Source organism: Leishmania mexicana, chromosome 31, assembly GCF_000234665.1.
Source record: "Leishmania mexicana MHOM/GT/2001/U1103 complete genome, chromosome 31".
NCBI lineage: Eukaryota > Euglenozoa > Kinetoplastea > Trypanosomatida > Trypanosomatidae > Leishmania > Leishmania mexicana.
Genome location: NC_018335.1, coordinates 360,700 through 384,313, shown reverse-complemented (window position 1 = coordinate 384,313; position 23,614 = coordinate 360,700). Strand labels below are relative to the sequence as shown.

Below are 23,614 nucleotides of genomic sequence, written 5' to 3'. Positions count from 1 at the left end.
TGTCGGTAAAGGGCAGCCGCGCGGCTGTGGGGTAGCCAGGCGAACGTGGGGTAAAGTGAGCGTCTGAGAGTCTACCTCCGAATAACAGGGCAAGCTTTGCCAGGTAACACGTCAAGTGACGAGAGGCGAGACACAGCTGACCTTTGTGCGTCTGGGAACGAATGAGGTGCGCACCGGAGGTGCGCCAAGAAGACCGCTGGAAAGCGGAGGCAACAACAACAAAAACAAAAACAGAAAAGATCAAGACCGGCAGCAGTGAAGACATGCACGTGTTGCGAGAGCCAAAAAGTGTCTACGGTACCAAGAGCCTTAGCGAAGCGTACAGATGCCCGTACCACGCAATCAACAGAGAAAGAAAACCAAAAAGAATGCACTAATCGGATACTCACGTGCACCACATGGGTCACACACTCGGACACACTAGACTCAACGCTGTATTCGTGCAAGCCTAGTTGTGCGCCTTTATTTCCCTTGGCACTTGCCAAGCATACGGTAATGAGTTGCAATCGGAGTAGCTACCGTGAAGAGACGTGCGTCAGGCATAGACAGAGGCGTCAGGCGGAGAAGAAGAGGGGCGTGTCAAGGGACAGAGAGAGACAGAGAATGAGCGAGTGAGTCGTGTGGAATTTTTTTTTCTCCCCATGCAAGAGCTGGGAGTGACACATGAGATGTCAAGTGTACCACTGAGAAACAACCACAAAAAAGAGTACACAGCATGAAATGCAGCACAACCACATAACAGAGAGAGGGAGCGAGTCACGTCGATGATTCCTCGCTCTCCCGTTGCCCACAGAAGCAACGCGGCAGTTGCCTCGTGCTTCACCTTCACACAGTCCAGGATTCGAAGGAAACCAGAAATCATACATAAACACTAAGAGGGTCAAAAGAGCGCTCTCGCAACTCCTCTTCGTGATCCCATGAAAGCAGATCACATATAGAAGCGCGTCCCTCTCTTTCGTGTGCCCTCACAAGCGCGACTTGTCAAGGACTTCTTTTACTGATCTTGCCATGCAAATTCAAACTTGAAAAAAAAAGGATAAGACGCTCACTTCAAGAATGTTCGCCTTCTACACCCGCATACAGCTCAGCAACGAAGCCCACACCACAGCCACAGCGCCGCCCTGCCGTCGAAGCGGACGGCCATGCACCGAGCGGGCTCTCCGTCTTCGTCCACGCCCCCTCACCGCCTGCCGGCCGCACCACCCGCGCCACACCGACCCGGGCGCACCCCACGCCTTGATGCAAACGCGGGCCACGTCCACGGTCCTGCTCGAGGGCGGAAAGCGGTGGCGTGCGTCGTGCGGGCCGCTGGGGCTGGCCTAGCCGCGGACCGGGGGAAGCGGAGAACGGAGAGAAAATCCAAATAATACCGAGAGCCTCTAAAGAGCTTTACGGTTTCCCATCTGGTGCATGTCTCCTCTCCTGGGGCTCCTCTCTGTCTTCACCTCTGCCTGTCGATGGCGCAGTGTGCATACTCTTGAGCAGCTGTGAGGGACAAGTGCGTCGATTCCCACTCTCCAGGATATTGTATCTTGTGCTATCCTGCCAAGGCTTGAGGCCCCACTGAAAAGACAAGGAAGTACAGAGAATTGAAGCACGGCACGTCTATGGGGCATGTTTCCTTGTCGTTTTTCAGCGCAGGAACTACTCCACAGGTTATCCACGGCCTTTTCGGGTCGACACCGCCGCTGGGGTTGGAGACACCGGCCATGTTCCGGCAGTGACGTCACCAGTCAGTCGAGGAGCCATTCGCACAACAGAGAAAGGGTGATATGTGCGGGAGCAGCCAGAAGCCGCGGTACGACTGCGTTGGGTCGAAGAGAGGCGTTGCAGGACCACTAGCATCCCGCGCACAGTTGCTTCTCTTTCTCTCGTTTCGTCCCTCCGCCCCGACTCCCCCCCCCTTCCTTCAGGGCACCGCATGCCGTTGATGTATTCTCCCACTTCTTGTTGCTCTTTTCAAGTCCGCACGCATGCTGATATGCTGCGCACGTTACTGATCGAGAACTCCTTGGAGTGCCTTCATGTTGCAACAGAGAACTTGGCGGAGGCAGAGGCCCAAGCGTCGCATGTGAAAGCGGGGAGCCAGAGACCTAGCGAAGCCGCTATCACACAGATATGCATAACTCGACGGAGTAAACGCACACTCGTGCCAATCACGCGACCGCCTCCATCTATCGCCGACACTCCCCGCTTGTACTTCACACTGCCACCACGGAACGTTAACACACACACTCACACACGCACAGAACAGCTGACAGATATCCAGATGAGGGGAAGCAAAGACTTCCGCACGTCCGCGAAAAAAAAAGAAAGAGATCCAACGGAAGACGGGCGATAACACTGCAGAAAAAAAAACAGACAGACGAGGGAGAGGGGAGAAGAACCGACACGCGCACGCACGGCCGCGCACAAGCAGACGAAGCGAAACAAAGAAGGCCTTTCAGACAGAGACAGAGACAGAGGGAGAGTCAAAGGGCGCGCAGATGCACTCGCCATGGGGAAAAATAAACACAAAAGAGGAAGCAAAAAAAAGAGAGTGAAAGGCGACACACAGAGACACAGACACACACGCGGAAAAAAAAGGATGCAGACACGCATCCGAGCAGAGAGAGCACAGCTGAGGCGCGGGAAACGAACGTATGCGCGCCAACAACAACAAATAAAGAGAGAGGTGTTTTGGTGGTGGAGATGGTGGACTTCGAAAGCGAGAGGAAGAAAAAAACAAATCGTCGCAACGAACAGAGTGGTCGTGGATGTATTGGGGGAGGGAGGGGGAGTAGTACAGGAACGTGTACGCAACCATTTACAACACGCTCACAAATGTAGCCGTACGAGCTCCTACTGCGCATGAAGCACGTCTTTGCGTGTGGGTGCTCATGTGACGTTCTTTTGTTGTTGTTGTTCCGTGTGTCTCCCTCTCTGCGTCCAACAACAGGCAAGCAGAGAAGAACACAAACACCCGTGAAAAAAAAGGTGTCGCACAAATGGAAGATCAGACAGCATCGCAAGAGGAGGGAGTGGCACGAGGAAGAGAGATGGTGAAAAAACGGATGTCCCCTCTGTGCAAGTGCTCACGTTGGCAAGAAAAAAAAAATGTATGCTCTTTTTTTTCCTTGGGAGGGGGTAATTGGGTGTTTGTATATATTTGTGTTCTAATGTTCAATATGGAAGCCGAGATGAAGGCAAAGACAGAGAAGGTTTCAAAGCAAGCAACGTATCAAAGAATTGTCATCGTTGAGGCGCAGTGTACGAAAGGAAAGACAGAGGAAAGGTGCCGGAAAAAAAAGAGGACACCATGCGATGTGCACAGGCCCTGGTGTAGAGCCTTTGCAACCTCTGCAAGGGCCGACCCCGCACATCACCCGCCCACACCTTCCCCTTCTCCTCCTTTTTTCCCCATCCGCATCTTGTGACTCACACACGAAAGGGAGTCCACCGACGCAATGCAACACAAAAGAAGACACGCACAATCAGTGGTATCGGCAACCACAATGACAACAGACACCAAATAATAATAATAGACTCCAAAGTGCTATGACGGTAAAAAGGGGCAAAAAAAAGGTACAGGGTCGGAGCGACATATGAGGTGTTCACCAACAGCCCTTCACGACGCGCAGGCGCTTGCAGAGAAAAAGAGTCAAAAAAACGAAAATATAGCAGCAACGGGTTAGCAAGAGAGAGAGACCCCGCACTGCCCATGAAGGTGAGGAAAAAGAGAAGACAGAGCTATGATTAGACCTTCTGTTAGCTCCGTGTGTGCGTGTGCGCCGTTGAGAACCAACGAGAAGAGCTACAAATATATATATGCCTGTGCATGCGTGTGTGTGAGCACAAAGCATATGCCCGACACAGAAAAAAAACACGTAAGGGACGAAAAAGAATGCTGATATTTGAGTCTGCCACAATCTTAGTCCCTTCCAACACGGCCACGCACACACACACCAATACGCACAACCAGGCGCAACTCTCTCATCGGTCCCCCGGGGCGAGGGCAACTGCCTTTAGCAGGACAGAAACAGAACAGCTTCCCAGAAGCGCAACGCAAAACGATACTTGACCAATGATGAACAGAGCACAAACGAGGTGAGCAAGCGCCCCAGCATTGAGGTACCACCGGGAGTGCTTTTTGGGGAGAGGGGGTGGACATGGTTACCTTTTCTTTGCGCGCGAGGCCTTCGGCTGCTCACACCAGACCCTGAGCTCCCCAACTGGGACTTCAGGGCCAGTGAGGTCAAGGCGGATGGTCGCGTGTAATAGCAACAGTATCCGACCATTTTGTTCTTTCCATTGAAAGTGAAAGATGAAGACAGAGAGAGCTGAGAGAAACGGAAGACCATTGTCAGTCGCCATCTTCTCGGTGAAGAGCCTACCGATTTTTTCGCTTTTCTTCCTTCCCAAGCAGCGGAAGAACGAGAGCAAGCGGGAACGCGGCCCGATCATAGCTGCTGTCTGTGCAATGAAATGTTTCCGTTCATTTTTCGTTGGTGGAGGGGGGGGGCGTCCCTCTACTTTTTGAACGCTGACCGAGCCACAACGGAGAAGACACCTCAAAATGAGGAGGAAAAGGCGGCAAGGAGAGGATGACCGAGCCTCAGTCCTACGTAGACGAACACTTACACACACACAACAAACAACAGATAAATGAAAATCTCAAAAAAAAAATGTAGTCCTAATGATGAAGAAAAGGGTGGTTAAGCTGCGGAAATGGTGACAAAAAAAAGGCACCACTCGGAATAACAATAAAAATAATAATTGTAAACCAAACAACAAAAAGGACGCACACGCAGAGAGGGGGAGAGGCTTTGCAGTGACGAACAAAGTCAGCGTCGACGCACGTCGCACAAACTCAGAAACGTTACTTACAAAAGGAAAAGAAACGGTCTTGGAGGGCGTGGGGGGGGTGACAAAGGCGGCGAAGGGTTCAGGGTGAAAAAAATGGAGAGAAACGTTGCTTTAGAGGAGACGTACGAGAGACACCAAGAGGGACACACGTGAATGCAAACATGAACAGGTGTGTTATCCTTCTCCGTTCATTATTATGTTCAAGGGAGCGGTGGAGTTTCACATGTGTATGTGTGTGCGTGTGTGGCTGCTAGTGCCTGCGCAGACGCAAGAGGATAAGCCCACTGATGCGTGCATGCAGGCAGAGAAATTCATCCGAGGCGCTAGCGACCACACCGGAAAAACAGCTGGTACACAAGGAGAAGCTCGATCCGCACGGCTTACGGAAGGACAGAGTCGAGGAACAAGAAGAAAGGTAGCGCATGCGGTCACATGGAGAACGGAAAACACGAAAAGAAAAAGAAAGGGTCTCAGGACAAGTCGCAGTATCCAAGGGAAAACGAAATCACAAGAAGACGGGAGCCTCGTACACGGGTAAGCAAGAGCGGAATAGAGCCAGCAACACTAATCAATGTCGAGAGCCACGAGAGAGAGAGACAGAGAGCATGACGATGATAACATTACACCACACATAGGGGCATTCACACGAGAGAGAGAGAACGAAGGAAAAAGGAGGCACACACGAAAAAAAACACGAAAAAGCAATGAAGAAAGCGGTGGAAAGACAAGATCGGCAACATACACGCAAACGTACAACATGCTACTCATCGGCGCTGGTGATGGGATCCTCAGGAAAGATGATGCGTTCGGGTGCGTACGTAGGTGTGCTTGGATACGTGTGTTTGCCTGGGTACAGGTGCTGTTGTGTTTCTTTTTTTTTGCGTATTTCTTTATTCGCAGGGTATGCTGGCTTTGTGTTCCAGTGCGTGCGCGTCTCTATATGCGTGACCTCTCCCTGTTCATCCGCGACCCTTTCCGGGTCGTCTTTCGGGCATGGGTGTTGCCCCTCCACCTCCCCCCCCCACACACACACGTGTCGACACTCCCCCTCCCGTCTTGCTCAAAAACGCAACGGAAAAATGGGAGGAGGCCGCAGTCAAAAATGGGCAGCGTGAACGACGATGAGGGAAAGAACAAGAAGAACAACAAGAAAGACGTCGCCGCAACGGCGCACAGCGCACGCACGCACATAACACAGGGCACAAAAGAAGAAGGCAGAAACGAAAGCACACGTGCATCATAGGCACACACACACAGAGAAGGGGAGTTGATACGGGGGAAAGCGAGGGAGGGAAGATGAGAGAAGAAGCGGAAAAAGTCCCTCCCTTCAGATAGCTGAAAAGAAGGGAGGGGGTGGGGAGACATTGGCAGGTGGACGCTGAGAATCCCCTCGCACTCAAGCACCCGAAAACTGTGGCTCACGCGTCCGCACTCATTCTCGGATGAATGAGCGAGCTCGGAGGGCGGGAAACGAGGCGTTACACGAGCAGTAGTGTCATTATCCCCAGGACATACTCACGCTGCAAACGTATCGATGTTTACTGTGGCAAAAGCGCACTTCCGGATGCCTGCGAGCACGCATGAATGGCGCATGTGCAGAGAGGTGGAGAACAAAACCGCCAACGGTGGCTCTTTTCTGTTTGTTGGTTCTGCGTTGGTGCCTGTGTCGGACACCATTTTCCATCACAGTCACACGCTGCACAGAAAAGCCAACAACAGAACAACGGCAGGAAGCCAGTGAAGCAAGAGAAGGTCGGAAACAGAGAGCGCGTCCTAGAGAATGAAAAGACTCGGAATAGCACGACAACAAGAAGCACCAGAGTACACACGCAAACAGATGAACGCTCACTCACAATAGTCACGGACGACAAGGAAGAGAGAAAGCGGAGGGAGACGAGACAGAAAAAAAAAGAAAGCGACATGAGCAATGCAAACAGAAAAGTTGACAAGCGACGGATAAGTACACAGGAGATTCCATACTGTGCCTAACGTGAAGCTGCAAAACGTTTGAGGAAGAGAGAGAGAAATGAAACAAACCAAACAAAAAAAGACAGAGAGAAGGCACAGTTGGGGGAGGGGAGGGAGGGTGATGTGTGCCAGTTTGTAATGTGGAAATGGAAAAAAAAACAGACGATCAGGGATGAAAATCAACGACTGAGAAGCACACGCGCAGGCACACGCATGTATACACATAAACATAAGCTCTATGCATATTTGACATTCAGAACGGAGAATAAGACCATCGAATCAAGTGCGGATGTCCAAGAGCCCGCGAGCAAAAAAAAACACAGAAAAACCCGATAGCAGAATTCAAATTAGTCTCCTGCACCGACCAGCCGTACAGGAATCATCATGTAAACGTTTTTCGCACGTACACAGACACACACACGCACGCGCCTTCACAACATCACCCAAGGCTACAGGTCGCTCACACGACACACGAGAAAGAAAACGGGAAACAACAAAAAGGAGAAACGAAAGACTCATGCACAGGTTCGCATGCAAATCTCTTACTTCAGCGTGCATCTACGCTCGAATGCTGACAAGATCGACAATGAAGAGACGTGAAAGCACAGTCATCCAAAACCACCACACCAGAGGTATAGATGTATGTGTATGCGTATGTGTATATATATGTATATATATATGTGCAGGAGGAGAAGACAACCTGAAGAGACAAGGACAGCTCCTAAGTCGCCGGGACGGAGATGGAGAAGGGGGTTGATGAGAGGGGGAGACAGAGAGAGCTGGGTGCGCACATCCTTTTTTTTTGAGAGGAGGAGGAGGATTTCCAACGAAAGAAAGGACTTTGAAAGAAATCATAAGCCAACATGGAAGAGAAAGAGGCAGCGTAAACGGTGAAAATGGGAAGCACGCACACGCACACACAGTCACAGACAGACACAGACACATGCGAGCAGATACAGTTCAGAACGCGGAGAAGGAAAAGAGAACGTGTGGCACACAGGAGGGGAAGAGAACGAGGGTCTGTGCCCCTGAGTGTGAGGCTCTCGGCTGAGTGGCCGGGTGTTTGTGGGTTCAAGTGTTTTGTTTAGGTGTGCTCAACAGCTTAGTCGTGTACTTACGCGCATTTCAGTGGTTCAACTGAGGGAGTACATTCTCTTCCCCCCTTCTGCTGCCTTCTCGTATCGACTTTGTGTCTGTGTATAGGTGGGTGGAGGGGGGGGGGCAGCTCTGAACACGCAGGTATGAACTTGCTTGCGAGTTTATTCGTAGAGAGCAACAGAGGCAAGGGAGCAAGATCCAAGTGGGCAAGGGAGAAGAAAACACGCACAGACACCGGAAGACACCCCGAAAACCAGCAAAGCAGGGAGAGGAAGAAAAGAGGGCGGTTCAAGAAACCAGATGGCGAAGGGGCGATCACACAAGACACGGCACACACAAAAACACGCACATGAAAATAAGAGAGAGCCAGAACAAAAAAGGGGAAAAAAGAAGAGCCAATCTTGAAAGAAAGCTTCACAGTTACGAGGTAAAGAAGTCATCAGCGAGAAGCAAACAACAAGCAAGTAGAGGACGAACAACAACAAAAGAAGAGCCGTCGCGTACATCACGAGAGTACGGAAAGCATACGGATGGGGAAATGAAGGGGTGAACAAGCAAGCATGGCGTCCCTACAGAAAACGGAGGCACACATTACTAACACGAAACAACAAGGGAAGAAAGGAGGGAAGGAAGAAGGGGGTGGGGGTGGTTGAGCAGTGAAGCAGAGAGAAAGGGAGGGGGAGGGGGGGGGGAGCAAATCGCGGCGCCCCGCTTTTTTCTTGTTTTTTTTTTCGCGCGTGTGCGTGTGCGTGTGTGTGTGTGTGTGCGTGTGTGTGTGTGTGTGTGTGTGTGTGGCAGGGGCGTTGTGGAAATTCTTTCTTTTCTTTATTTTACTTCTTTTTTTCCGTGTTCGTTTGTTTGATTGCTTCTACAGAAAGCACAAAAAAAACCCAAGACAACAACACCAAAAGGGGGAGGAGGAGGAGGAACGGCGAGCAGGGGAAAGGGAAAATAAGTAAAGTGGAGCATTAGAAAATCCGGCAGCCCGGCCCGGAAGGTCTGCGTGCCTTGCCCTCCTATCATGGTCACTATCCCTTGTGATCGGCGGACAGGGAAGATAAGGCGAGAAAAAGGGAGGCCGGTTCAGAAAAAGAAGCAACTTTGCTCACAACACAAATCGTCCATCTACAGTCGAGGCGAAAAAGAAGAGAAACGACAACAACAGCTGGAAAAGTCACAGAGCAAGCCTCTGGACCAACACGACGGCAAGTCTAAGAGGTGCCCGCCCGGAGCCCGCGGAGGGTTAGTGGGAGTACAACAGAAAAAAAATCACAGAACACAATGGAAGGGGCACTAAGCTGCACGTTGAGCAGCCCAGCAGCAGAAGCATCTAGAAAGGTTGAGAGGCTCCTCAAGCTGCGGACACAAACTACACCTGCCATCCTCACGGCCCGCTTCTGTCAGCTTTGTTTCGCGCTTGTTAGATCATCTGCGTAAGCCCCTCGCCTCAATCCGAGCCATGAGACACCAGACGCATATTAAATTCGCCGGCGGACTTGCGCCCTATCATTGACTGCTTTCACCTTTCCCTCTCTCTCCGTGCGTCCCTTATCACGGTGACCACAGGAAAAGTATGGCGCCCCCAAAACGTCACAAGAAACAACGAGGAGGCGACGGGAGAGGCAGAAGAGAGAAGTCACACCATGTACAGACTACAGGTAACCGCCACATAGCACGCCCTCAAAACAGAAGCGGAACTGCGAAACGCAAGACTTTACGGCGACGTGTACGAAGCAGTGAAAACCAGCGCGGTCTCCACTCACGCAAGTGAGGAAACAAACACACGGATAGAGAGCAGTTTGCCGATTTTCCACTAAAGCAAACAAACAAAGTCATCGATGAACAAAAAGATGGCCTACGACGTCCCCTGAACATACGCCCCGCCCACACCCGCCCAGTAAAGCACACGTGACACACACAAAAAAAATAAAATATATATATAGCAGAAAACATAGCAAACAAGACAGAAGCCATCGAAAGAAAAAAAAATAGGCTACCATCGTAGCCCTCACCCGCACAGAAGAGCCAAGCCATGCCACGAACAACATGGCCGCTATAAAACAAAAAAAAAACGGAAAAAAAACGTAAACCTCACAGCCAAATAAAAATCCAAAGAATGAAGGGAACCACAACGAAACACCCACAAACAAAATCGCGGACAGAGAAACGAGTCACACCAGAACACTTCGTTTCTCCTCTCGCACCTACCCATTATACCGCCGCCGGCAGGTCAGCAACGAAGTCCATACCACAACCACAGCGCAGCCCCGCTCCCCCCCCGACGAACCGCCCTGCCGTCGAAGCGGACGGCCATGCGCCGAGCGGGCTCTCCGTCTTCGTCCACGCCCCCTCACCCCCTGCCGGCCGCACCACCCGCGCCACACCGACCCGGGCTCACCCCACGTCATGATGCAAACGCGGGCCACGTCCACGGTCCTGCTCGAGGGCGGAAAGCGGTGGCGTGCGTCGTGCGGGTCGCAGGGGCTGGCCTAGCCGCGGGCCACGGCCCCGCGAGACCCGGCACACGTTGCCTGCATGCCGTGCCTCTCCCCCACCCCCGTCGCCTCAAGCCGCGGCATTCCTCAATGGTTGCGGAGACCCTCCCACACCGGGCTCTGGCACACCCGGTGATGCCGTTCGGGGCGCGCTCGTCCTGCCCCCGGCATCGGTGCCGCATCGGCCCACGCGGCCACACGGAGGAGACTCCGCTGCAGCAATGCAGGGTGCCGACACGTGCCCGCCCGCAGCCGGCGGAGCATGGCCGCCCGTCGCCCCGTGAGCTCAGCAGCCTTGTACACCGGCGACAGCCCCGCGTCCGAGACCGCTGAGCGGCGTCCCTAGCCGGTGCAGCCGGCGCCCCCGCCTCTCTGGCATCGCCCCCTTTGCAAGCATGTCGGCTTCTGTCCTTCGCGTCCCACGCACAGCGGCCAATGACAAGCTGAAATGAGAGACGCACGCGACGGGCCGGCAGCCCCAGTATGGGGGCCCAGATGCGTCGCAATGTGCCGTCCTACACCGCTGTGGGGCCCGTGCTGAGCGCCGTGAGGAGGGAGAGCAAGCCCCGCAACAGCAGCAATCAGGCCTTGTGTGTCTGTGTCCTTGCTGCTCCAGCTACCCTCGCAGCAGGTCCAGTCCCAAGTTCCACCGCTTACCACTCAGCGCGATAGCTGCGAGGCAGGGGGCCGCAGCCCCCTGACGCTGTACCTATGAGTGTATTATGATCATTAGGCATCGCGGCCCCTCATGGCTGGACGTCTGCCAGTCTGGCGCCGTCTGTCCAGAGGGAGCAAGGCAGCTTCGCAAAGCGGGACTGTAGTTCCATGGAACAAGTTAGGAGGGGAAATGTGGAAAGGACGTTTATGCCAGCGAAGGCGACGGATAAAAATCGTTCCGGTGGTCTTGTTCGACTGGGCTCGCTAGGACCAGGAAGAAATGCCACACCTACGAAACAACAGAGTTCAAGAGAAGGCGTAGATACAAGGAAAAAAGGAAGAAGTCACGAATACACGCATTGGAGAAGGTAACGCAGCGGCAGGAAGGAAAGGAATACACGAGGCAGCGGCGCAAGGAGAAGGGGCAGAAATGTACAGACAGAAGGAAGCAATGGAAGAGTCTCTCCGTGTGTGTGTGTGTGTGAATCCGTTACAAAAAGGCTGCACATACGCGGTAGTGTGCCCCCACGACACCCGCGAGGCAAGGGTCATGGAGAAGAGACGAGAAATAAACACGAGGTCTCTCCCATGTACGTGCAGTGATGAGGAGAGCAGGGAGCAACGCGGCACCATATGAAGGTGACCTAGATACCTGAGGAAATCTCTCCGTATGAGTGGCTCGTTAGACGAGACGGAGGGAGTGGGGTGCTGTGACATTAGACAGGGGACACAAAGACGCCGATTCACGTTTAGCACAGAATGCTTGCAGACGTACGCATGAGCATCTCACGAAGCAAGCTTGTGCGACACCCCCCCCGCCCGCCGCATCGCACTCAACACCAGTACAGATGCGCCGTGTTGTGGAGAAGTTCTGACAAGGTGTTTAATTAATATCGCGGTTCGTAACACCTGCGTCCATGCGTTGCGACTTTGTGTCCGCGGACATGCGCCGCCCCGACATGTCGTCTCCGCTATGAGGCTTGTTGGACTTGATCGCGCAGTTTGCGCATACGGCAATGTGGCCCGACACACACCAGTAGGCGACATCATTTGGCGAGATGACGCACTGGCACTTGGCGCATGTACCCTGTTCCGGGTACTGAGAAAGCAGCAGCATTCGCCCACAGCTGCAATGCTCAGACTGGAGGGCTGGCTGCAGCGTAACTGTGGTCGGCTTTGGAGGCGGTGCGCTCGTCTCCTTGGTCGACGGAGAGGTCGGGAACATGTTGAGCTGATAGTTTGGGAACTCGCCGCACGAACGCGAGGCGGCGAGCATCATTTGGTTCGCGACCTCGATGTTGGCGATGCCGCTGTTGCCTAACTGCATCGTATAGACGGAGTTCGAGCAGGGAGTGACACCACCGGGAGCGAAGAATGTGCCCGCCGGCGTGCCAGGCTGAAACCTGCTGCTGCCGAAGAGCTGCGGCAGACCGTTCACATTAGCTGCCTGGACGTAGTTGGAGCTGCCAAAAGGAGATGTGGCCTGAAGCGCCGACACGTCAAGATGGCCGGCGACGACGGCGGCAGGAGAAGCGCCAACCCCCTGCTGCTGGAGGAATACTGGGTGGGAGAGCATGCTCACACCGGGTATACTGTGCTGCATGGGGCTTAGTATCCTGGTTTGAATCGCAGTATACCCGGTGTTGGGGCTTGTGGCCACGTTGGACTTGTGGTTCGAGTGCCGCGATTTCGACTGCGGCGTCAGCTTCTCGAGCACCAGTGCAGCCTTCGGCACTCCACGTAGCTGCTCGCGAGGCATCTGTTGAATGAACAGGGGCAGCTGGGCGGCCTGGTTGTGCTCGACAATCCAAACGCAGTTGATATCGCACAGCACGCGCTTGGTGAACTCCAAGATCGCCACGAGGGCGCTCGCGTTGATCATGATGAACGCACAGGTGCGGTCACGGTTATGGCACTTGACGTCGCGTACTTGCACTATCTTACCGCGCTCATGTCCAATCGCCTTCAAGAGGGCCTCGATGTCGTCTTCGGCATAGCTACTGGGCAGCTGGCCCACGAAGATACCAGTGGATTCCTCCTTCTCAATGTGCGGCGGCACCGACTTCTGGTTCAAGAAGTCGCGGAATGGCAGTGAGCGCGCGCAGAGCGGCGGATTTGCGATGCTGGCGTACACGTTCAAGGACGAGAAGCTCTGCGATGTATTCTGCGGCGACGATGCCGGGCTCGACGAGGGCGCCGCCCCCATCATGTAAGCGTTGCCGGTGGTGTGATCCACGCCAGGTTCGCGCGAGAAGGATATCGGCGAGTTCGACGTGGCTGGTGCCATGAACCCCGCGATAGGATGCTGATTGGAGTCAACCGGAAAGCTGGTTAACGCCGTGACGTCCAGCTTCGGTACACCGTTGAATATCCCGCCTGCGGTCGCTGACGTCGCATTCTGCTGCGGCTGCTGCTGACGCTGGAATACGACTGAGGGTGTCGGCAGCCCGGCCGACAGCACCACATCCTCGTCATCGTCCTCAATGTCCAAAAAGAGGCCAGGGTCGTTGAGCGCATTGGTGCGAAGCTCATCGTCGGAAGCCTCGTCCATGGCGTTCATGGGGATAATCAGACCAGGATCAAAAAGCACGTTGTTTACGTCGCTGGGTTTCAGGTGTGTGCTGTCTCGCGCGCCTTCGTTCTCTTGATGCAACACGCACGTGAGGGGTGCTGACGCGTACGTCTCGTGTAGTGGTGATAACGAAGAGGTGAGTCTGGTGACTGCGCTCAACGGGAAAGAGGAGGGGGAAAGGGGCAGAAAGAGAGGCGTGGGCGTGTGTGCCAGGCGCGCGTTAAAAAAAGGGCGCAGAGACTCACAAAAGCCGTAAACGACTACAGGCGTTTGGAGGCAAAACAACACAACAACAAAGGCGCCAAGCAAGATTCACGCAGTGGCAGAATTTCTGCGAGAGGAACCACCACCACGACAAGTACTGTGAGCAAATCTCTCTGAGAACAACAAGAAAGCAGAGTGAACAGAAGAAAAAAACTTAGAAGGTCAGTCACGTTCAAGCTTGTGTGTATGCGTATGTATGTATGTGTGTGTGTGGGTGTGTGCGAGTGTAAGTGCGAGTGTCAACAGAGGGAGGTGGAGGGGAAGGGGGCCATGGATAAGCGCGAGGACAGCACCTTTGTACGTGCTAGGCAGTGCTTCTGCTTACACTGCACAGCTCTTGTTTGCTCTTGCCTGCCTATGTTCCAAGAAGCGGAAAAGAGGAGGTTGAGCAATTTCCATTCAACGCAGGCGTACAGACAGTTCCTGTGCGTCAGAGGGCTAAGAAGCTGCTGTCAACAACGAGAACAGGAAGAGTGACACGAAGAGTTTGTAGCAGGACGAAGACGTGAAAGCGAAACAACAACAAAAAATCGTAAATACACCAATGTGCGTGCAGCGACGAAGCAACAGGAAGAGTCGAAATAATAATAACGAAAGAAACACAGAGAATGGGGTGTATCGTTGAGGTGAGACGAAATGCACTTTTTGAGGGAATGGGTGTGGGAGACGGAGACGGAGAAGGCGGAGGTACGCAAGCAAAACTGATTCACACACACACGCACGCACGCACACCAACAACAATGGTAAGGAGAAATTTTAGCAATGAGGAAGGAACCGAAAGACAGCACCGACGATACGCAGACACACAGCAAAACGGTGATAACGTGAAAAAAAAAAACGAAGCCTGATGCGAAGACTGCACGCAACAAACAAAAAAAAACAGGAAAAGGAAAAGGGAGATGGGGATGGGGATGGGGGGCGGGGAAGACGAGAAAGAAACGACACTGACGCACGCGGAGGAGAGGGAGGCACCAACGTGAGCTTGGAAAAATAAAAATGATACAAAATCAGCACAGCCGTGCAAACAAACAAGCGAAAAAAAAAAAAGAAAACGCCACCTAACTGCCAAAAATGTAGACAAGAGAGGGTTTGTATGTATGTAGGGTATGCATGTATGTGTGTGTGTGGGTACGTAAGACTTATATATATATATATATCCTTTCTAGTGACGAGACACGCGCGCAGCAAAAGACGGAAACTACACTGTGACACCAACAATCGAACGACAGGCAGAGTCACACGTGCAAGGAGACAAATAGAAGAGAATTGGTGGGGCAGGGATGAAGCAGAAAGAGGCTTCTCTGTTCACGACGCGTTGGGTAGTTTCCTTGAAGTGTCTGTGAAACTGTTCGAGCCTGCCACGTGAAACCCGCCTCTTTCTTTTTCTCTAACACGAAAACCCCAAACACACGCGCGCAGGAAAAAAAAATTCAAAAGTAAAGACACACAAAAAAATGTTAGAAAGAAAAAGGCCCAACGAAATGACGTAGAATGTGTATAAGAGATGGAGAGACACGACAGACACCACAGCAAGCAACCGAAAGGAGAGGAGGACAGGAGGGGGATAGAGACGTAGACGCGCACAGAGAGGAGGGGAATGGCGACAAGTGCAAATAAAAATGCTAATGCGTTTAGAGGAGAAAGACGGTAAGAACGACGGAAGCAGAGCACCACAGAAAACTAAGAACACAGATTCATATATATATATATATGTACCACGTGCTTGCACGTACCCGTGCGAGCGAGGGCTATAGCAATGCAGACACAACCCGCAGAAACGTGGGCACAGGGGGTGCGCGAAACAAAAAAAAGGGACGTCAGCGATAACCACACAAGCGCCCGCCGCTGTCAGTGTCCCTTTCGGTTGTGGATCAGTCTAAACGACTGGAGTCGGAGAGAGAGGGAGGGGGTGGGCGTACGCGACAGGTCTCTGTATTCCCAATATTGTTTTTTTTTGTTTTCGCCGTTATGTACTCGCAACAGGAGCTTCGGCACACCGATACCCGCACGTCAGGAAGCGCTGGCGCAGCTGTCCTTTCGTTTTCGTCTGGAGTTTAGATATCCCCTGCCGCTGGAGTTGTATCTACAACTTTGCTCTTGTAACTGGCTCGTTGTTTTTCTAACCTTGCCGATGCTGCGCAAGGGCTTACCCGCTCTGCGATGAATCGCCCTTGAAATAGCACACACACACACACCAGTTGTGCGGGGTGACTCGATCAGGGCCAGGAAGGATGCGCGCCGCCTGGTAGAGGGAGGGAAAAGGCGAAGTGCAGCCGTGAGGTGCACGAGTCGAGGAGGGCAGATGGGTGGTGATTATGAAACGTCGAGGGGGATCAAGAGCCGTCACACGGGGTGAAAGGCACGATGAAGTCGACAATCAAGATAGAGAGCATGCAGAGAGCGGGACGGAGGGGAGAAGGAGGAAGAGGGAGCAAGACCAAACAACAACAACACACAAAAAAACAGCGGTTCAAGCACAAGAGTAAACAACCTACGCCGCCTCCTTTCTGTTCTACGTTCAGAGTTGTCGATGTGCGCAGTACAAACAGCTCAGGATGCACTTCCACGCTGAAAAAGAGCACACCGAAAAAAAAAGACTGGCAGACAGACAGACAGACACACGCACACACACACACATCAAAGCACAACGAGAAACTTGGAAACAGAGAATGAGTAGGTGGTGAGCGGGGGCGGGGGGACGGCGCAGGTGGGCGAGAAAAGGAAACGGAATGCTAACAGGACAATACGAAAGCGGGGAGAAGAACAAAGAAGTAAGAGATGCGCTCGGAAGTAAAGAGAGAGGAAGTGACAGACAGAGAGAGAGAAATGGGTCAAGAGTGACCAAAAAGGAGTGAGGGGAGTGGGGCCAGTCAGCACGCGCGTACACACGTCTTTGCTTGATACAACAAGAGACTAGAAGCAAAAAAAAAGAGAAGTATGGAAGTAATGGTTTGTGAGGTGCAAAGTCTGCAGACCCCCCCCGGGCACACGAGTGTAGGCGTATATGCACGTGTGATGTGCGAGTGTGACGGATGAGTGACGGAGATTCACCGTGCGTGTGTGTTTGCACACGCGAGTAGTCGCGGAACGTGACGATGGAGTGAATATTGTGCGAGAGGGAAAAAGGACGGGAAGAGGAGAGGAGACACTTTCAGGGAGTGCGAAGGACGGTGCTGCCAGTGAAGGAACGCGGGACCTTCACCAAGAGGAAGGGAAGTACACGGCCCTCTGCGTGTGCGTGGGCATCCAATGCGCATGCGCAGCACCAGAGGTCCACGCGTGTGTGCTTGCCCGCTTCCTCGGTGAAGACGAAGGATGCAACGGGCGTGCCGTTAGGGCGGTGATGCTCACGTCGCTTGGTCCGGAAAACGGTCAGATAACGCTGGCGGTGGCAATCGCAACGCACCCATGTGCATGAGCACCAGCCGAGATGGAGCCCTCTCTGCTGCATGCGTGCTGCTTCAGTCAAACGGTTTCGTTTTCCTTTTGGAAAAGTGTTGCCAAGGACACCGCTCGAGAGCGAACGGATCTCTCCCGCGATTCCTCCCTCCTCCCCCCGCCCCGCCGTCTCGTCACTCCGCCATACACGCGCAGAGCCGCTCCCATTCAAAAAGCCTCCGCGTACATTTCAGCGCAGCAGAGAGGGGAGGCAGAGGGAAACGCCCGAGTACATCGATGGATCAAAGGAGAGACGCTGCAAGACAGACGTGCAGCCTTTCAGACGCCGTGTGCGCGCGCGAAAAGGAGGCATGAAAGAGGGAGACGCAAAAGCACGCGTGTATCACGCAGCGCCGAGCATGTGAAACAAAAAGATGCTCTTGTACATAAATGAAGAGAAAAGCGTGAAGTCGATGAGCGAAGCGGACTCCACGGAAACGCCCACATGTACACGCTGCCCCAGGGCAAGAGAGAGGGGGTGGGTGGGATGAAGGAGAGCGGGATAAGCGTACCACTGAGTTCACCGCTGGTTGCGTCTACCGATGAGCACAACGGAGGGGGAGGGTCGGTGCTCGACAAGAACCCCGCAAGCAGAACAATAGACCTACGTAAAAGCAAGCGGCTTCGTAGACCTGAGTGACACCCCGAGCTCTTCCTCCTTGAGCCCCAGCAGGGAGTGGTACACAATCGGAACAGCTGTGCCACTCATGTCGCCGCTCACCGCCCTCTGCTCCACCATCGCCTCATAGTACGCGTGGAAGCTGCTTCTGAGCTGCGCCTGACTCTCACTCTTCGCAACGCGTGCCTGGCTGAGAGCGAGGTCCCAGCTCTCCGACGCCTCGGTCAGGGGTCGGCGCAAGGGCAGAAGGATCGTCTCGCGCTCGGCGGCTGTGAGCGGGCAAGACAGGGTGCATGCGGCGGAGGCAGCTGAGGTAGGGAGGCCGCTTGGCGCCACCTCCGCAGAAAATCGTGGAGAGGTGCCGCTCGTCATCACCGGTCCGTTAACGTGCGGGCGAGCTGGTGCAGACAAGGCCCCAGACGCTGAGCCTGAGCTCTTCAGCCGCTTGGCACGGATGCTCGCCGCAGCCCCAGCGGGGCCAGTACCACCAGCGCCATCCTTACCTTGACTGGAAACGCTCGGAGACTCTTCCCAGCTTCGCAGGGGCAGGAGCTCGATGCAGTGCTGCGACTGCTGCAGCGGGGCCGCGTAGCGAAACTGCGTGGCAGGTCCATCTTGCATCAGCACTGGTGGCGCGCACGGCGACTGAGGTTCGTCCGAGAGACTCGCAGACGTCCCTACGCTCGCCTGGGACGGCTCCCTGCGATAGGAGCGCGCGCCTTGGGTGCCGCCGGTTGCTGCTGAGTGAGCAGCCCCGGTTCCGCTACTGTTGCCGCTGGCGTCGTGCTTCGCTCGATGCACGAAGGAGGCGGAGGAGGTGATGGTGGGCGTTTCTGCACCGTCCGTGTTGTACTCTGAATCGAAGGAGGGGACGAAGAGGTGCTTTGGATTGCGCAGGTATTCAATGCGGCTCTGCCGGGCAGCCTCGGCCCGCAAGGCATCCTCCACAGTGGCAGCCGCGGCGGCCGCATCGCGCTGACCCCGCTGTGCCGCCGATTTTCCGGCCGACGAGGTGGCGGCTCCCATGGGGGTCACGCTGCAGGCCGCAGCCGCCGACTCCCCACCAACGGAGCCAGGCTCATTCCACTCCTGCAACCACGACACCGTCTCCCTCATGTGCTTGCGGAGCTCCGCGAGAGCGTCTGGCACGGGCGTCTCTGCCTTCACGTCTGCGCGCGAGATGGAGAAGCTCAGGTGAACACTCATGCGTACGGTTGTGTTGGGGTCTACATTGTCGAGGTTCTGTTGAATATCCCCCTCCTGCTCCGTTTCTGGCTGCGCACACGATGAGCGGCGACGAAGCGAGTCCTTCGGAAGGTTTTCCAGCCCCGCGGACAGGTGATGGCTCTGTCGCCGCGTCATGCCGCTACGCTTCCGCGCTATCGTCGTGGGGCGCGGTATGGCCTTCTCAGCAGCCTCCGTGGTAAATTGTCGGCGCTGAGCGGAGGCCTCCCTCTTGCGCTGCGCAAAGGCAACAGGGTCCCGCTGGTACTCGGCCAGGTCGCGCTCGTTTGAAGCGGAGGCCTGCTCTTCCGCAGCGTCGCGGTATTGCAGAAACGCGTCCTCTTGGCTCCGGCAACAACGCTCGTTCCACGCCGCAGCGTCCGCCTCGGACACGGTGGCCTCAAAAACGTAGGCCGTCATTCCTCCCCCTGTCGAACTCGACGTGGCAGGCCCTTTACCCCCCTTCACCAAGCTTGTGTCGGCCGCAGCACTGAGAAGAACGTCGGCGACAAAGAGGCGGCGCTCTGTGGGTGGCGACTCGTACACGACAAACATGCTCCCGCACGAAAACGCAGCCGCGGCACCGCGGCCAGTATCTGCCGCGAGGGGCTCCGACATGCCAGCAGGCAGGATGTTGTTGCTAGGCCCCCGCAACGCTCTCGGTGTGGTGGCCGTCGACGTCGACGCCGTTGCCGTCGACAGACGCACGATGCGCACCGTGTACGGCATTGGAACAGGGGCGCGCAGGTCCGCGACGATGGAAACATGGGTAGTCTCCGCAATCATGCAGGTGCGGCGGAACAGTACCGGCGATTCACCACGAGGGAGGTCAGCCACAATCACCACGTTATTCAAGTCGTGGGCAACGGTTTCGAAGGTTTGCACCTCCGCATCGGAGCGGAGTACCAGCTTCCACCGCCCTGCAGGAAAGAGCGGCGGTGGCGCCAGGGAGGCAGCGGGAGAGAATGAGTTACCCAGCGAGGGCGACTCTGGCGGCTGGAGCCCCTCCTCCTCTGCGAGCGAGTCCATCGGGGTGATCGTTGGCAGTAACGAGCCCCTACCCCCGGCCACGTCAGCGACCCTGTTCTGCCGTTGCACATTTTCCGCCATCAGCGACGGCACAACTGTGTATGCCATAATCAGGTACCCCTTCTCATTCGGCTTCAGACGCACTTTCACCAGTCGTCCAGCAGTCCCAACGCAGCAGTCCTCTGGGTAGTCTAGGTTCACCAGCATGAGCGAGGTAAACCGCAAGATGGGCACCGAGGCATCCCTGTCCGGGACGGTTGACGTGGCGCCATTCTTCGCATCCGCCGTCAACGGTCCCTCACAGCGCTTCTTTCCGTCCGCCGCAGTGGCGCCTGGCGCCAGAGACGCGTTGCCAGACTTTCCAACCCCAGCAGCGGTGGCCCCACCCTGCGGTGCGCCCCGTCCGCCCGCTGCCACGTTGCTGTGATTGCCGCCGCCCCTCCCACTCGACGCTCCTGCAGATGCCCGGCTAGCGGCGGTGTAAAGCTGCCGGTGCGCCCCCACATCCTCGGTGGAGTCCAGCGTCGAAAGTTGCAGCGTCACACACGTCGGGGCGGCGAGGGAAAAGACGCGCTTCAGCCACACATTCTCCGTGTCGCACGACTGCACTGCCGGGTATACGCCGGCGTCTGTCACACACGCAAATCCGTCGCGGTTGGCGTCGTGCGACAAGTCCAGCTGCACGTCCATTTCAGCGTCAGAGAGAAAGGAAATTTTATCAGCGGCCTGCACGTGGTGTAGATCGACGCGGATCAGATGCACCCCAGGGCGAAAGTACAGTACCGTCGAGCACAGCACGCCGTTCGCGTAGGTGAGGGATCCGATGTGGTTCAGCGGCTCTGCACGATCCCACTGGACGTTGTGAAAGTGCACCCGTCGCTGCAGCTGCGCCTCCGCGGACTCGAGTGACTCCCCACCGCTAGCAACCTTGTCAGGCAGCCCTACCGACAGCCACGAGTGAGACAATGGTGCCATCGTCAGCGGCACCTTTTCGGCGAGGGTGCCGCAACCGTCGGCCTCCGTCAGCGCCGGGCACGACACGATGGCAACCGCCTCCACTGCCTTCTCGGCTGTCAGCTTCCACCACATACTCGACGGCCGCGATGGAGCAGGGGGCTGTGTGGTGACACCGGATGCCGCGGCGGCCGTCGTCGATGTTTCCGCGCAGCGCGCGGGCGGCGACTTCTTGCGCGATGCCGCTGATGACGAGGACTCACTGGGCCCATTGTCCCCAGCCGCAGTGACATGACCTTGGTAACGCAAGAGAGACTCTCCGCTGACGGAGACAGCGTTGGTATACCGCCCGGACAGCTTGCGCCAGACAATGATCGTGTCCATGCATGACATGAATTCCTCCAGCGTCAGCCAGCAGGAAGTCACGGAGGCCGCTCTGTCATGGTCCATGACGACCATGTCCGTGATGGGAGTCGGGTCCCCTTGGGCGCCGACGACGTCGACCGTTGCTAGATCGTCGAGACCACGTGGCGGTTTCACTGCGCTGGCTGCATGCACACCGCGTTTTGCAGTGCGACTGCTCCAGTCATGCAGTGCGCTCACGTCGTCTGCGTCCTTATCCTCCTCAAAAATTCCCTCGGAGAGGCACGTGCGGGGAGTGGTGTGCAGCAGCAGCGCCACCGTGTTGCGAAAGGGCCTCATCGCGTGAATCGTATATAGCTGCGGTCCGGAGCCGTATCCGCCGCGGGCTGTACGTCCAGCTTCCGACATCAGCGCATCAGCGGGCGGGGCGTGCAAACTGCAGACGTAAATGGGCTGCTCAGGCAGGGGCTCATCAATGACCGGCTCGCAATACTCCGTAGCCCTCAGCGGCTTCAGTGTGCCCTCCTCTTCCTTGTCATCGCCAGAGACTCGACTTGAACGGCTGCTCTGGCGCTGCCTCACCGAAGGTTTGCCAGCGCCGGTTGGTGGGGTGCGCTTCTGCGGCGCAGCGGCCACCGACACTCGCTGGCCACGCATACTGTTCCTCCCATCTTTTCCCGTAACATCGCCGGTTCCGTCGGCCCCGCCATGCCTCGATGCGCATTCGATCGACTCTTTTACAAACGGCTCTGCCAGGCTCTCCAGCTGTGTCAGCTGACGCTGGTACAGGAGAAGCAGCGCGGTCGCAGAGACGGTGTTGTGTCTCGGGGAAAGGTACTGCGGCACCCAGTTGCCCAACAGCGTTGCCACAATCAGCTCCGGTGAAGATGTCAAGGCCTGCACTCCGCTGACGGCGCCGAGCGCCTTCAACACAGCCTTCGCGATAAGGCATGGCCAGAGCTCCTTCCGGCTTGTAGTGCTGAGCAGCGGACGACCAAGCACGTCCACTGGCAGGCAGTCATCCACAAGCACCTTGCGGTAGGCGCCGTCGACGAACAGCTTCACGGCGTACTTGCCAAATGGGTTGTACACTGGGTGGCACGTGCCGGGGGCATGCGGGTATACAAGTTCCCACAGGTACCACCCCTCCGGCACGTACCGCTGCGCCTGCTCCACCGCCAGCAGAGCGCTGTTAAACGCACTCATCAGGAACGGCGGCGCCTTTGTTAGGGCAGCCAGCTGTTCGGCTTGCTTGAGCTTGTGACGCAGACTGGTGCTGTAGCGGGACTCGCACGCCTGCGCCGGCGTTTCGGCGCAGCCAGCAATCAGCGCACCATCGTAGGGCTGCATTAGCGTAGGCAGCGCTCGATATCGCCTCACAGACTCTGTAGGCGTGCAGTTCGACCAAAGCTCCCTCTCCTCATGCGAGAACGTGTCCAGTACGCTGATGGTCTCGGGGTACAGCAGATGAAACGCCTGCTGCTCAGGAGTCGCTACATCGCTCTGCCGCGCGAGGCCGGCGCTCTTTCGGTGTCCCGTGCTGCTGTTGGCGTTGCAAGCGGCAGCAGACAACAGCTCCTGGCACCGTGCCTCCTCTGCCTTGGCATCGACCGGCACCAAACCCTCCGCCGTTGCGTACGGGTTAACGAACGGTGTAACGTTGCGGTGCACTACAGGGCGGAAAGGGGAGAACACCTCCGCCGGTCGAAGCCAGGTCACCTCGTCGGGCGAGGACCTGTCGCACACCTCCCCGGCCGCCGGGTCCGACTGTAGCGGCGGGCGAAGCGATGCGATAAAAACCTCGACGCTGTGACGCGTTGCCTCGTCCTCAAAGTGCATCTCTGCCGCGCAGGTTGACACGTTCCTGCCACCAGTGAGAGGCTTTGGCCTACTCAAGGATTGTTTTGCTTCCTTACCTCCGTCGCCGCCGCCGCTGGGTACGGGCACCGCCAGCGGGCCGCCCCAGTTTTCCTGGGCCACCTGAGCATCATCCCAAAGGGGCAGGCTGCAGAAGCGGCTGTTCACAAACGATGAACACGCCACAGGAAAGGCGGTGCGGGAAGGCACCGAGGACGCCTTCGAGGGCAT

At 55.7% G+C, this 23,614-nt stretch overlaps 2 protein-coding genes across 2 annotated transcripts; both read right to left on the bottom strand.

The window, feature by feature from the left end:
- Positions 1-11,946: 11,946 nt before the first annotated feature.
- On the bottom strand, positions 11,947-13,623 carry LMXM_31_0980 (conserved hypothetical protein; the record flags this gene model as incomplete). The annotated part of the gene is made up of 1 exon (XM_003877892.1): positions 11,947-13,623. One exon carries the CDS (start codon positions 13,621-13,623, stop codon positions 11,947-11,949), a length of 1,677 nt encoding a protein of 558 aa, XP_003877941.1.
- Positions 13,624-17,941: 4,318 nt separating this feature from the next.
- Positions 17,942-23,614, bottom strand: LMXM_31_0970 (putative calpain-like cysteine peptidase; the record flags this gene model as incomplete). The annotated part of the gene is made up of 1 exon (XM_003877891.1): positions 17,942-23,614. The coding sequence occupies one exon, from the start codon at positions 23,612-23,614 to the stop codon at positions 17,942-17,944; it is 5,673 nt and encodes a 1,890-aa protein (XP_003877940.1).